Source organism: Lissotriton vulgaris, chromosome 11 (assembly GCF_964263255.1).
Source record: "Lissotriton vulgaris chromosome 11, aLisVul1.2, whole genome shotgun sequence".
Taxonomy (NCBI): Eukaryota; Metazoa; Chordata; class Amphibia; order Caudata; family Salamandridae; genus Lissotriton; species Lissotriton vulgaris.
The window spans coordinates 1,107,107,237-1,107,122,960 of NC_141699.1; the positions used below are offsets into that span (position 1 = coordinate 1,107,107,237).

At 40.5% G+C, this 15,724-nt stretch overlaps 1 protein-coding gene across 1 annotated transcript in view; it reads left to right on the top strand.

Moving 5' to 3' along the window:
- The window catches only part of LOC147684248 (putative cation-transporting ATPase 13A4), a 387,249-nt gene that overhangs the window by 349,310 nt on the left and 22,215 nt on the right, over positions 1-15,724 (top strand). The window contains exon 28 of the mRNA XM_086944648.1: positions 14,620-14,771. Coding sequence (XP_086800774.1) covers positions 14,620-14,771 — 152 coding nt within the window. The remainder of the gene's footprint in view (positions 1-14,619; positions 14,772-15,724) is intronic.

Consider the following 15,724-nt stretch of genomic DNA (forward strand, 5'->3'; position numbering starts at 1 on the left):
ACAGGGATGTCCGTTATCTCCACTTTTGTTTCTATTATCCATTGACCCTCTCCTCAGATTGATTGAGATAAACCCAAATATTAAAGGTTTTGCTTTTGGACCCCATAGTATTAAAACTTCGGCTTACGCCGATGATGTTCTTATTTTCTCAGATGATATTGTTTTGGCTATCCCGGCTATTTCAGATACGATTTCCCTTTTTTCGAAAGTCTCAGGATACACCTTAAATAGGGATAAGACTAAGATGTTCCCCTTGAATGCCTACTGTTTTTCTACGCATATGGGTTCTGTTGGTTTCAAATGGCAGTCTAAACAGTTAAAATATTTGGGTATCTATTTTTGCACTACCTTGTATGCTACCATTGCCTGTAATGAATCCCAGACTATTCTTAAAGTACGACGTCTCTTGGATACTTGGTCGCCTAAACACATTTCCTGGTGGGGTCGCTTTCAGACCCTCAAAATGATGATTACACCTATTATTAATTTTGTATCATCTATGCTCCCAGTAAAGTTATCGGACTCCTTCTTTCATGAAATGGATGTTCTGACCTCTAAGTTTCTATGGAATGACAAACAGGCTAGGATTGCATAGAAATTTTTACGAAAGCCTTATGATATGGGAAGTTGCAATCTCCCTGATTGGGAAAAATACCAAACTGCCTTTTTGGCGTCTCAAGGTGCTCTTTGGTTCTCTGTTCCCCCTATTCATATTCCTTCCTGGCTGCTAATAGAGCAGGAATTGGCTTCTCCATTACCGACTGCCTCCTTCAACACTGCATCTACCTTGTCTATCCTGTTCTCCCGCTCGATTATTCTTGATACTCTTGCTGCGGTACGGAGGGTAGACATGAAAGTGGCAATACCACTGCACAAATCCAGGTGGTCGTCTATTTGGCGGAATTCTAAAATCAAAATTAATTTTGATCCTTCTCTGATGTCTTATTGGGCTACTAAGGGGATATCGCTTGTTAGACACCTTTATGGTTCTAATAATGAGCCACTTCCTTTCTCATCCTTAGCTCAACAACATTCTTTAACTAATTTGGACTTTTATACTTTTCTTAAAATCAAAGTAGCTCTTACTATGGTGCATCTTCATCCTAATTCCCCTACGATTTCTCTCTTTCAAATATGGACTAAATCTGGTCATGTAGCCTCTAAAATCTACAGATTTTTATCAACCGTTTCATTACCTACTCATACGGTTGCTCAACATAAGTGGTTGCACCATTTTGATCATGGTGTTACTGACCATATTTCATCCGACACCTGGCAGATGATTGGTAAACTTTCTCTTCGCAATAAGATCGCCCCATTGTTAATGCAATCTAAAAAAAATTCCATCTACCTCCTTCATTGGACTCCTGTTCGTTTACATTCGCTCAATCTCAAGGAGGATAACCTATGTTGGAGCTGTGGCTTGTTACCAGGTGACTTTCCGCATATGTTTTTTGAATGCTCCCTCCTCCAACCCTTTTGGGACCTCATCCACAAACACCTAATGCTCATCTTTGATATTAAGTTCCAACTTTCCTTTCCATTAATTCTTCTGGGTCCATTAGCTGCCCCAGTCCCACTTCCCTTAGATACCATGGATTTACAGCTGCTGGATCTCCTATTGACTATTGCAGTGAAAGTAATTCTTATGGATTGGAAATCCTTTTCCGCTGTTTCTTATCACACTTGGTGGGCTTGGGTTTCCTTCTTGCGAAGTGCTCATATCTCGGTCGATCATGCTCACCTTTCTCCATCTATTTCTAGTGGAGTTTGGAATTCCCTGGATAATTATATAAATTTGTCAGTAAAAGGGTTGATTGAACAATTTCCCTTCGATTTGTCTGTATGAATGGCGTCTTGTTTTGTTTTGTTGAGGTGGTTTGGTGGAAATCCTTTTCTCCTTCTTTCTTCTACTCCTTCTCTGTCCTCTTTCCTTTTCCCATATTTTCCCTTTTTTCTCTCTTTCTTTTTTTTCTTTCTTTTTTCCTTTCCTCTCCTCCCCTGATTATACCAGCTGAAAGTGATACTTTTGATTGTAGACTTTGCCTAGCCACTTTCTTTATTTCACTTCATTCATTTATCAGTTTTGGCAGGCTACTTTGGTTTATTGATGTCTTGGTTACTACTCATTTTTGAATTCCAGTTTCTAATTGCTTTTTATCTCTTATCAATTGTATCACTTTTTCATGTATTATGTATATCTATTTGCTTTTTTATAATAATAAAATTCTTTTGAAATGAAAAAAAAAATGTATTGGTTTGTATATATTGTTTCTTGCTGCAGTTTTTCCATTCCACTGCAGTGTAAATGAGAACTGTCACACTGATTGGTATTCAATTTGTCACTCTACTAAAGATGAAATAGTGACAATACTTTTTTTGGGATGAGAGCCGAGAGATTCACTAGTGTTATAATTGATTTATGTATTTACTTGCTCTAGCTGTGTCTTCCCTGCTGCTCAGCTGGTGTGAGAGTTAGAATGCCTGATGACCTCATGGAATGTTTGAGTGCCTGGCTTGTGTGTGGAGTGTCAGTTGAAGGCAGGCAGGCTGAGCGTCAGGGAGGCCGCTCCTGGTGGGGTTATTCCATCTATCTATCTTCTACTAATGAACTTAGCCTGGAACTCAGCTTTAATAAATCCAACCTATTTTATACACCTGGCTCCTTGGACTTTCAATTTACCACATTTGGCGACAATTTAAAGAACCTCCACATTGAGGAAGGAGACTGTGTTTGAAGGTACTAAGAAACCTATTATAAAAAAAATTGGAACTACTAAAACCTTAAGGAAAGGAAACACCTTGTTCAACCCCACCAGTGTCCTCTCTCATTTGGACAGCCTGCACCCCCAGGCGTTTGACTTTCTAATGCTGGTATTGTGGAGATTCCTGCCATACTACTACCTTGGAGGAGGTACGCTTGCCCAGCTGTGCTTTCTACCATCGTGGGGACAAGCTGTTAATTTGGTGTGGCAGTAGCAACTGGTTCGTGGGATTTGGCAGCAGCGAAGTGTGCTGGGAAGAACAAACATCCCTGTGAGAAAACTGGCATCCCTGTAAGACTTTACACTTGGTTGAAAAATGCAGAGGCTAGTGATGAAGCAGCAATTTATGGCTCTGCTTCGCATGGCATGTTTGGGACATTTAGCGGGTGCACCGGCTGTGTATACTTCTGTAGAGCTTCTTAACAGTCTCTGAGTATTTCCATTTGGGTGCCGGCATTGCACATGTGTGGTGAGGCACTTTGTATTGTTAGATTTGTGGTTTCTCTTGACCCCTTCTCCCCGCGTTGCTGTAGGTAGTTAAAGTGTCGTGCTTACTATTTAAAACTGTGCGCGAGCAGGGTAATGCACATCAAGTTCACCTGTCGTGAGGAGGAGTTTGTGGACTTTCTGACTATGATGCAGGTTTGCTGCTCCTTTGCTGCTCACTGACGTTTTTATTACCAGCAGTAATGTGCCGAGAGCCACCCGGTACAGACAACGCTGCGTGCCGCCATCTTGCCAATCTTCTATGTAGCGGTGTAAACTCTTGCCAACCGCGTAGTCCTTGAAGTCTCGCAAAAAGGCTCTGGTTCACTGCATTTTGCTTTAAATTGTTTGTACCCCTTGCAAATCTTCCACAAATAATGCATTTTAAGTTAGTATGTTATAGAGGCATTCTTGTAAGAAATCACCAAGCTTGGCAACAAATTCTTAGCCACATTACCAAGGTAAGGAAGATGACATTACACAGTTCCTCAAAGCAATTCAAACTTTTGTGCTTGGATCTGGACACCAGCTGAGTCCTTTGAACTGTGAACCATTTTATTTGATTAATCGAGGTGTCCGCCTTTTCTTATCGGCATGAAATGAATTGAACTTTCTAAAGAGACTGCGAATATCATGGTGTTTTTCTGGGATCGGAATCTAATGGTTCTAAGTGTATCTCTTCCATTCGCATCAAGTAAGTTTCTGCACTTCATGGTCTTGGATTCCTCACTGGAGTGAAAGACTTTCTTGCTTTTCTATTTGCTAAAATACTGTTTTGTGGGGAAGTATGTACCGTGTACCCTTTTACATTGACCTTTTGGGGTATTACTTGAGGTTGTTCGGGTGGTTAGAACACCAGTTCTATTGTTTGGTGGTTGTAGCGCGTGCTTGCTTTAGTTTGCAGGGAGATTTTTCCCTATTATGTGGAGGTTGGGGGTGGTAACTCGTTTTATTGTCTGGTGAATATCCGTGGGCTAGTGAGTGGCCTAGTTATGTTGTCAATGGGTGGTGAGTGCAATGCTATGTTGAGGTTGTAGGGTGGTGTGTGCCTCAGTTCTGGTTCAAGGGTGTTGTGTACAATTTTATGGTGAGGTTGTGGGGTGGGTAGTGCTCCAATTCTGGTTTTCATGGGTGGGGAGTACACATTATTTTGGTGTAGTTGTGGGAGCTAAGTGCCCCAGTTCTGTTCCTAGGGTGGTGAGTACCCATTACTTCGGTGTGATTGTGGGAGCTGTGTGCTCCAGTTTTTTCTTCAAGGTGGGTTAGTACCCTATTAAGTTGAGGTTGTGGGGCGGTGAGTTCCCCAGTTCTGTTCCACAAGGAGGTATCTACCCTGTTACATGCTGGTTATGGGGTGGTGTATGCCCCAGTTTTGTGCCACCTCTCTGTGCGGTTTGGTGTGGTTTTGGATTTCCCCAAGGAAGGGGGATGGGGTTAATCTCAATGTCTTTATTTGGGGTTAATCTCAATGTCCTTAGAATGCAATGTAAATGCTTTCCTTTCAGAATTCATTGTATATATTGATGGAGTTTGCATTTCCTTTTTTCACTTCTGTATTGTTGTGTTCCTAAGAAGGGGGATATGTTATAATTGACTTATGCATTTGCTTGCTCTAGCCGTGTCTTCCCTGCTGCTCTGCTGGTGTGAGAGTTAGACTGTCTGATGACCTCATGGAATGTTTGAGTGCCTGGCTTATGGGTGTAGTGTCAGTTGAAGGCAGGCAGGCTGAGCGGCAGGGAGGCCGCTCCTGGTGGGGTTATTCCCTATATCTATCATCTACTAATGAACTTAGCCTGAAACTAAGCTTTAATAAATCCAACCTAATTTATACACCTGGCTCCTTGGACTTTCAATTTACCACAACTAGAGTAGCCATCGTCGTCCATATAATGATGGACACTGTCTTCAGTCCTCAATTGTTCCATAAATCATTGCTTCTGGGGTGTGGGTCGAATTGCCAATTGAAACAAAACAGAAAGTGTAAGAATAACACCAGCCAATTTATTCTTCAAGTGGGTTTATTGTAAACAAATATGGCCAGCAAATCCAGTTGCACACACTGCAGCTCCCTATTCAGCTCTGGTCATTTTACATAGCCCATCATCCCATTCTTGGTACTACTCATCCATTCCATGCTCCAGATTACATAATCATCTCAACATATTTACCCCTTACAAGGGCAAAACAACAAAGAAAGTAAAGAGTAGCCAATAAAATAACAGAAACATTTAACTCAACTACATTCTAAAATATCTTGGCAATACCAAACCAAAATAAATATGTACATACTATCAATCAATCAATAAAGTATTATTCGATTTCTTACAAGAAATTCATAAAAAAATATTCAATAAAATTACGTAATATTTTCAAAGTCTGAGGCAATATTGAGATTCATTACTAAAATATATTTATCGATACAGAGTTAAAAAGTCTAGTACGACTTTGTTCGCGCATGTTCAAAATTTTCATATTAAAGTAGTTTTATACATTTGATAACATTTTTACAAAAGGATACTATCGACCTCATAAAATGTTCATTATCTAAAAATTGAAATACTAAAACTGCAGGATGACATTGTCTTAAATCAAGTAACCTTAATATTGGTAAAATCACCTTCTTTCTTTGTATTTCATAAAATTTTGCAAAATAACACATGCATTGTCAATTGCTAAGACATATCACTTGGGCAAATACTCAATGTTTCAGACCAATCATTTATAGTGAGAACAAGTATTAATTAATAGACAATGCCAAGTCTAAAGTGAGTCATGTCCACCTAGAGTGTTTTTAAAGTACGGCTGGATACCGTAAGTGGTCAATGTCATTAGGTTGGACTGTTCCGTTAGTCTCAATATTTCTACTGAAAATCTTGTCACTATAAGTGTCATACAGTTAAAATCTCTTCTGGTAACTGAAACTATGGAACCAGGGTCTTCATAATATTCTGGTCCCCAATGTCATTCATAAAAATCTATAATACATTTTAGACATGGGAAAGCCCACTGAAGCTTGAGACTATCCTTTATATTGTCCCGGTTAAAATTGGGTTTTGTAGAGGTGCAAATCCTATGCCACAGTTTCCTTGCAAAGTTAGCTAGTGCAGCCATGGCTTTCAAGAAAAAAAGCTTTCAAGCTTTAACTGCCTGGGCCCATATCCCCTTTTTGTCAAAGAGAATACCTAAATAAGGAAATGCCCTAGTAAATTAAATATTATATATATATATATCATAGGGTCTCAGGATTATGTTGGGCCAAAGTTACGAAAATCCGTACCCAGCCATGCTGATGGAATGGGCGAGCTGTAACTTGGACTCCTCCCGCAGATTGGTGGAGATATTGGTGAAATATGCCATAAGTGATCAAGAGAAGTTGCAAAAACAAATAGATGAATTGGAATCCACGATTGAGAAACTGGGAGAAGGGACAGAAGTGAAGAAATATAGAGAAGACATGATGGCAAGACTGCATAGGGAAGAGGAGATCATCAAGAAAAAGAAAAATCTTCAAATTCCAAAGGGATAAAATTGACTATGAGCAGGGGCGCGTATTCACGTTTGCCAAAAGATTTGATGCAGTTAATGCAGCCAGCAACAACACCAGAAAAGCAATGGAAATAAATAAGAAATCCCAGGGCAATGAGGTTGCTTCCACCTCGGGCTCAGCCACGGATATGAGCTCCATCGTGGATAGTGAATCAGAGGGTGAGCAGCAACGTGGATTGGGGTTTCCAAAAGCCATCCCTGGGGCAAGAACTAAATTACATAAGGCAAGACAGGAAACAAACACTAAGGCCTCGTGCACAAGTTCCAAAACCCCCAGCAGAAGGACCCAAAAGCGACAGGCAAGGCGCCGAAGCAGGCGGAAACAACGTCGTACAGAACAAAAAAACAAACCGGGGATGGAGACGCAGATAGATACCAACAGCCAGAAACCAGATGCGAATTCAGTGGTGAACCTAACAGACATGAAACTTAATGAGGACGAGAACAGAATTTTAAGTCTGGGTCTATCTTACAGTCCAAAAACCAGATTTAACTATGCTCAAACTAGAATAGACATGTTTAAATTTGTACGCAAGCTCAAGCTACGAAAGCACCACACAATACAGGGTGGGCATAACCGCACCATCACGGAGATACCAGGATCTGATATCACTGCAAGCCCCTCCCTGATGGCTGGAGATGTGGGTCTATTAACGGATATGATGGAACTACGAATGGAGCATTGGCAAGACAGTCAGGAGGCAATCTCTGGGTGCCCTGCGGAGATGATTATCCATACCCCATTTAAAGCCAAATCCACTTTTTGTCCGCTTATGTTAAAGGACAATTTGGACATGTTCAGTGACACAGTAACTGTTGAGCTAAAAACATTACATACAGCTATAGCATACAAAAAGAGAAACTACAGTGAGCAAGATAATAAATATTTCCAACTGATCCAAAAATTAAAAGGACATAAGAACATCAATATAAGACAGTCTGACAAAGGGTGCAACGTGGTCTTATGGCCACAGTCCGTATACATGGAGGAAGCAATAAAGCATCTTAACAACGGAGATTGCTACAAAAAAAGCTCAATGTCTACTGTTAAGGACACTTGGAATGATTGCCAAGGCAAGCTGCTAGCTTGGGTATCTGCAGGATTAATCACAAAGAATGAATTAAAATTTTTATAAGTAGATTATCCTAACCTACCGCTAATCTATTTCATCCCTAAGGTCCACAAAAACATTCTCAAGCCACCAGGACGACCAATTATTTTCCTCCAGGACTAAGTCTTTGAAGTCATATGGTGGAGTGGTTTGGCTCACTGGTTAGAGGCGGCAGACCCGGAAGCAGAGAACGGCCCGGGACCAGGGTTCAATTCCCGACGCGGCAGGGTTGTGGACCAGGGTCAACGGACTTGATAATTCTCGCCTCGGTGCCTACTCTAACTAGGGATCACACTCGGCAACTCTGGGCATTAAGCTTGCCTCATCTCTACAACGGCCCCCCACAGACGCCGGGGATGCCTGGTTTCACCCTGGAGATACCCAGAAGGGACCATCTCACAGGGAAAGCCAGGACGGGTTCCCCAGCGGTCTATAGCGCCAGGACACCCCGAGATGGGGTAACAGTGCGCTTTACAAGTATCATCATTACATTACATTACATTACATATGTCCAGGACACAGGTGACTATTTGCGCAAATTAGCTAGTGTGACATGGGATAAGGATTATCTATTGATTGCACTAGACGTCAGCGCACTGTACACCAGTATACACCATCAGGATGGGATCAGGGCCACAGAGTATTTTTTGAACAATAGATCTACAGGAAGGGTGGCACATAACAAAATGTTACTGACAATGATATCCATGTGTTTGGAAAATAATTTCTTCCTGTTTCAAAACCAAATATATCAGCAGGTGAGGGGTGTAGCCATGGAGGTCTGCTTTTCTCCAAGTTAGGCCTGTTTGCATATGGGGTACTGGGAGGAACAGGTCCTCATGGCACAGCACGCGAACACATGTCAGGAACGCATATGTTGGTAACGTTTTTATTGACGATTTATTCCTGATCTGGAAGGGTGATGAAAGTTCTGCCATTAGATTCATTGAGGAAATCAACGTGAACACATTGAATTTGGAATTCACATCACAGATGAGCAAAAGTGCAGTGGTGTTCTTGGATGTGGAAATATTCATTAGGGACCAGCTAATTCAAACCCGGTTACACAGAAAAGAGACGGCAGGGAACACCATTCTCCACGCGCATAGTCACCATCCCCAGCACTTAATTAACAGTATTCCATTTGGGGAAATGTTGCGTATCCGTAGAATCAGCAGCACAGATTTGGAGTTTGTATCAGCCCGTGATGAGTGCAAGAAGAGATTCCTAGCCAGGAGCTATACAAAAAGATTCTTGACACAGCGATAGCGAGGACAAATGCCATAAGTCAGGCTAAGGCATTAGCGGAAAAAACGGCCAACGAAATTATCGTGCAGCAGGGAACAAATCAGGAAACACTATTAATCCTGACCTTTAATCAACAGCACAAAGAATTGAGGCAGATAGTCAATAGGAACTGGCCACAGATACAGTTATAGGCAATCAGCTCCCCAAGAAACCCATTATTACATTTAGGAAAGCTCAGTCTATGAGCAACATGTTGGTCAGTAGCAGCCCGGAAGTAATACCATCCAGCTCCTGGCTTTCAGCTAGAAAAGGGCTCTATCGCTGTACCACATGTAAGGCCTGAAAATATGGGATTAATCATTTGTCTTACAGCAGCCCATTCTCACCCAAACCCATATGCCTGTCGCAATATCTCACTTGCAAAACGGAGTTTGCCATCTATGTGCTGGAGTGTTCCTGTGGCCTGCGTTATGTGGGCAGCACCAAGCTGCAGGTCCACAAGCGAATACTCCAGCACATGCGGGCAATCACCAATTGTGACATGACATACCCGGTGGCGCGTCATTTTCAAGAATACCATGGGAGTAGACTGGAGGATTTCAGCTACTGGGTGATCGACGCAATACTGGCTGAGAGAAGGGGTGGCAATAGAGAAGCCAAGTTGAGGAGAATGGAAACAAGCTACATCCTCAATTTGGACAGTAAGACCCCGAAAGGAATAAACTCCACTGAGGATTTCTATACTCATTTGTAGAATCAGTGTCCCTTTGTGTCCATAGTAGTGCCATGCGGAGTGATTTGGAGGTGCATCTTCTATTAGTATTCCTTTTGCAAACTGTAGTGCAGTATATGTAATAATACACTTAAACTGCAGTTACCCATTAGGGGGTAATGGTCGCTTGCACTCTGATGTTAATTTTTGCAAACAACAATTTTTACGAATATTTATATCTGCTCTTTTTTAACACATATATAACACCTGATTGTACTATCCATTATATAGCTATTTTTATTACAATGGTTTTTAGAGTAATTTTATCTCACAGGTTTTTACGGCTGTAGAACCAGATATTAAAATTACCAAATTTGCACATATGCACAAATGCACTTTACGTGACACATATTTGAGGAGATGGAGACTGAATGAAATGAAAGGAAATGAAAAGGGGATTTGTAAAGCGCGGCTCCTGCCCGAGGGCGTCCAAGCGCTGAAATAAAAAGGCGTAGTACTCTAAGGGAAGAGGGTAGTTAGTTTCTGAAGAGGAATATTGCCCACTGGGGCAATATGATTAACATGGATTCAACAGAGAACCTATTTCCACAACCGAGGAGGCAGTCTAGCTATTAACTTATTGGGGTTTGAAAAAAACAATGAAATATTTTTAATGAACATGATAAATATTTATGTATTTATATATTTTTATGCTTATGATTATGTATTTATACTATCATGCAAACCTACAAGAATGATGTGAATTGCATATTCCATTTTTCACACTATAAAATAACAACCTGAATACTATTGAGTTTAAGTTGGAAGAGAACAGACTGCGTTTTGGTTAATGAGGGTGCAAATCTCTTTTATGTCCTTGCCTCAACTTCAATATGGTGTAGACCTAGCAGCAAGGGTGACTATAAAGGGTTAAAAAAATGCTCCAACCCTGTCATGTGATCAAGCCCTGGGATCAGGGTGAAACGCGTTATGCCGGAGGTGCCGGTGAAATAAAACATCTCCAGCACTACTTTGGGTCTGCATCCTTTCTTGCTGGCTAAGCAGATTTTGAACCGGAGCTTAGAATATATATATATATATATATATTCAATCCACGTCGCTTGAAAGCATCACGCGCACTCAGTGGTAGAGATGCATAGTTTATTTCTCAAAAAACATTACGCGTTTCGACACTGAGTGTGTCTTGCTCACACGTTACCCAACATTACAATATAGTGGACTTCACCTTCAATCTGAGGTCCTTGGGCTTTCTTATATTACCACAGTATGTTGATATGTCAAAAGATATATGCACCCTTCTTGGTTCTAGAAATTTATATATGTACTTGCACATGTGGCAATAGTTTCCCTGGATCTATTGTGTAGAATAGACACATTCCCTGAATGTACCATCATCGGCCAGAGTGAATAGAAGGTTTATAGGCACTAGACCTGATAAGCAAACTACTGACGGAGGTAGCCTCTGATAGATGTATCACTGATAAATAGAATACAATCTAACTCAGAGGTACAGAACTACCAACTATGCCCATCTATACCCTAACGGTGTACCGAGTATACTTCTATTTCAACGTGCAGTGTACAAATCGACTGGAATGGCTTTTGTGGACAATTATGTACAGGCTTATATGGGACCTTACGTACAGTAACCATATTTTCTGATTTCACTACCATTGACCGAAATGTGAATGTAGTGATTACAGGCACTTGACCTGAGAATCAATTAACTGCCGCAGGTATCCTTTGAAAGATGCACCACTGATTAGGATTATACCGATGTAACACAGCGGTACATGATAATCAACAGTATTCATTTATACCGAAATCGTGTAATGAGTGCACTTTGATTGCTATGTGCAATGGTAACCGGCTTTTGTTGCAATTGTGGGTTAAATGTGTAGATGTATAGTTGGTTATTCCATAAATTACGGAATCTATACTATGTATAAACACAAGACACAACATTGTTCTAAAATGGCCAACCTTTTTACCAGAGGTGAACTAGGTACCTAAGAATGAGACGTTTTTACTTTCAACTACACTCTCCATACTGTGTGTTTACTTAAAGCCACTATATTGTAATGTTGGGTAACGTGTGAGCAAGACACACTCTGTGTCGAAACGCGTAACGTTTTTTGAGAAATAAACTATGCATCTCTACCACTGAGTGCGCGTGATGCTTTCAAGCGATGTGGATTGAATAATAATTTCGGCGTCTGGGTTCACCGACTACGCGCCACCTGACAATGGGAGCGAGATCCCGGAAGAACCCTACTGTCTGATTTATATATATATATATATATATATATATATATATATATATATATATATATATATATATATATATATATATATATATATATATGCATTTTGTGCTGCCTCTCCCACACTTCATAATAAAAGTTTTTTAATTATGAAATCTAGGACCCAGACCTTGCACATGGATAGTGAAACTTCTCAGCACCCTTTGAAGCCCCAGTTGCGTACGAGCCATCAGTATAGCATCATCCACATACAGAAGGGTGGGTATAGGGTGATTATCAATTTTCCACAGGTGCTGGCACTGATCCATCAAGGCTTTACCCAATCCATTAGTGTAAAGCAAAAAATATGTACTTATATAAAGAAACTAACAGAAAGGAAAAGTGCAAGAAAATTTATTTTGAAGGTTTCCTTCTTCTTTCTGATAGCGGACCACACAGAACCATTTTCCAATTCAACCACATTCCGTCTCATCTTAGTGACCTTAAGTGGGCAAGAAAATTTACTGTCACCTTTCCTCTTTATCCCACCATTTTTCGTCGCGACCCAGTCACCCACTTCAATGTGAGGTTCTCTTACTCCTTTTTTTCAAATTATAGTATTCTTCCTCACATTTCTGTTTCACTGTAACTTCTGATTTTATTGCCTCATGATCCACCCACATTCAATCTTTGTCAGCTAACCAAGCAGTATTCTCCTTCCTACCTAGTTCTCTTCCTTTTAAAGAAACAAAGGTGGACATTCCAGTCACAGAATGGGGGGTGGTTCCATGTGCCTACACTAACTTCCTTAACTCTTTCCTCCAATGCTGCCAAAATGCCAATGACGACTACAAATTATCCATAATCAAATGATTTACTCTCTCCACCATCCTGTTAGCTTGCGGCCTGAAAGAAGCTACCCCATTTTCCCATAAAATTCTTCATTTCGCGTGATTTAAATTGCACCCCATTATTCGAGGCAAGGGTTTTTGGTACACCCATTTCTAGAAAAACCTCTTGAAGAAAATCTATCCCACTTCATGTATCAATATGGTGTACTGTCTTGATTACAATCCACTTAGTATGATAATCTACAACTACTATCATTAATCTATACTCACTCCCTAGTTTGCTTATAGGACCAAGAAAATCTATAGCCAACCTTTCCCATGGTCTTTTGGTATTCTCAACACATTTTAGCCAAGGTTAGTCTCACAGTCCTTACCATATCACTGTTAGCACAAGCATAACAATGTTTCACCTCCTCTTCCACAATACTGTCAAGTTTTGGCCACCAATATGCCTGTCTTCTCCTCCTCTTCATCATGTTCCTACCAGGATGGCTTCATGTGCCAGTTGAAGAATGCGATCCCAGGCACCCATGGAAGGAATTATACAATTCTTTCTCATCACTTTATCATCACAAATACCTAATTACTCCTTCAAGCCCCGATACTTATCTACCGGAACATTCTGATGCACTTCCTGAGTCCATCATTGCCTTGCTCATAACCAAGTCTTCATCCATGACAATCCCCCAATCTAACTTTTTTAATGCCATTTCTTCTTTCAGTATGTGCCACTATATCTATAAGCCTCTTTCAGTATATGCTACTATTGGTATTTTTGTAAATGCTCCTATTGGTGTATGCCCCTTTTTCTACATGCCTCTTTGAGTGTATGCTAGTGTTTGTATATGCCTCTTTAGCTATATACCTCTTTCATTATATGTTCCTATTGGTATATTCCCGTTTCTGTATGCCCACTTTGTAAATTTTCCTATCGGTTATGCCCCCATTCCTACATGCCTCTTTCAGTGTATGCTCCTATCAGTATATGCTCCTATCGGTATATTCTCTTTCTGCTATATGACTCCTTCAGTATATACTCCTATCAGTGTATTCCTTTTTTGCTCTATGCCTCTTTCAGTATATGCTCCTATCAGCATATACCTCTTTAACGGCATGCCTCTTACAGTGTATGCTCCTATCAGTATATTTTCTTTCTGCTATGTGGCTCTTTTGGTATATGTTCCCTTTCAGTATATGCTACTATCAGCATATGCTGCTTTACCTATATGCCTCTTTCGGTATATGCTTCTAGCTGTATAATTCCTTGATGATATATCCCTCTTTCAGTATATGCTCCTAGCAGTATATTCCTTTTCTGCTATATGCCTCTTTCGGTTCATGCTCCTATCAGTAAATGGTCCTATTAGGATTTGCCTCTTTTCCTATATTTACACTTTTCAGAATATGCTTCATTAGGTACGGACTCTTATCGATAAATGCCCTTTTTGCCACAAGTACTTCACTTTAAATGCTCTTAGGTGAATAATTTCCTTGTAATTTATATTAATTTTATGTTTCAAAAACAATAGAACCGTGAGTATTTTTTCAAGACTTTTCTAGCTTTCCAGGTGCAAACTTGGCTTCATACATCTGATCAGCAATGGAAAAATAATCATCTTATTTATTTCTGTACAGCGCTTGTCTAACTGGAAACGTGAACATGACATGGTCAAGAACTCAGACCTATGAAGGCACCACTATATATCCACTGTATGAGGGAAACCTGATCATTGCAGCATTTGTGTTCGCCAAAGGGAAGCCCTTCAGAAAGCCTCTGTATACAAACTGTAAGTGCACATTTTAAGTTATGTATGGGATATTTACAAATGCATGCACAAGGGCTGCATGGCAGTGATTTCTGACAGTCCTTTGAGGGGTGACGGCTTAGCAGGAGTCTCATTATGAACTATGTCTGCTCCTAATTGGTACCTGATTCCATGTCCAGTTGCCAACAAGCCTTACCAGTCTCTAAGCTTGTGGACAGGCTGTGACCTAAAATTCTTAGTAGACTCCCAAAATCATGGGGCTCACTGTACATTGGGTGGAAGTTACCCCCAGTGGAAATACAGGGTACCACAAGGTAGGAGTTACCACCCAGAGGAAATCCAGGGTACTACAAGGTGGGAGCAATCACCCAGCGGAAATCCAGGGTACTACAAGGTGGGAGCTACCACTCAAAGATATGTAATCTTCGTACTTTCTGCTTATGTTTATCCCACTGCATGTTATATGTTTGTGCGTGTATACCCAATAAGATTTGATTCATTGTTTTCTGATAGTTCAGCAGTTATGAGTTAGAGGTTATTCATTCATATATCTGTAGTCACATGATCTATAATGTCAGAAAAGAGAAAACCGGGTGAACGAGTGATAGTTGCACTTGAAAGAAACAAAGGTAGTAATCAATATCTCGTTAAGCTCCAAGGATAAGGTCCTGGTCATCCACCACGAACCAAACAATGTGATCAGGAGGCCAACCACAATTGTAAAACAGAAGAACAAGGGGTATTATCCTGAGCTAAAGATAAATATCATAGTCCATCAGCTAAATCCAATAAATCCATTAGTCTTCATTTCATCTTCATTTATTATCCAGTCTTCACCAAGAGAACATACATTAGCCGCTGCCAACACGTGTTTCGTCTTGGTCTGTTGACCAAAAGACTTCTTCAGGGCTAAAAGTATTACAATAAATATGATCACAATAGTGTAAAACGAAAGAGAACACATCATATTCATT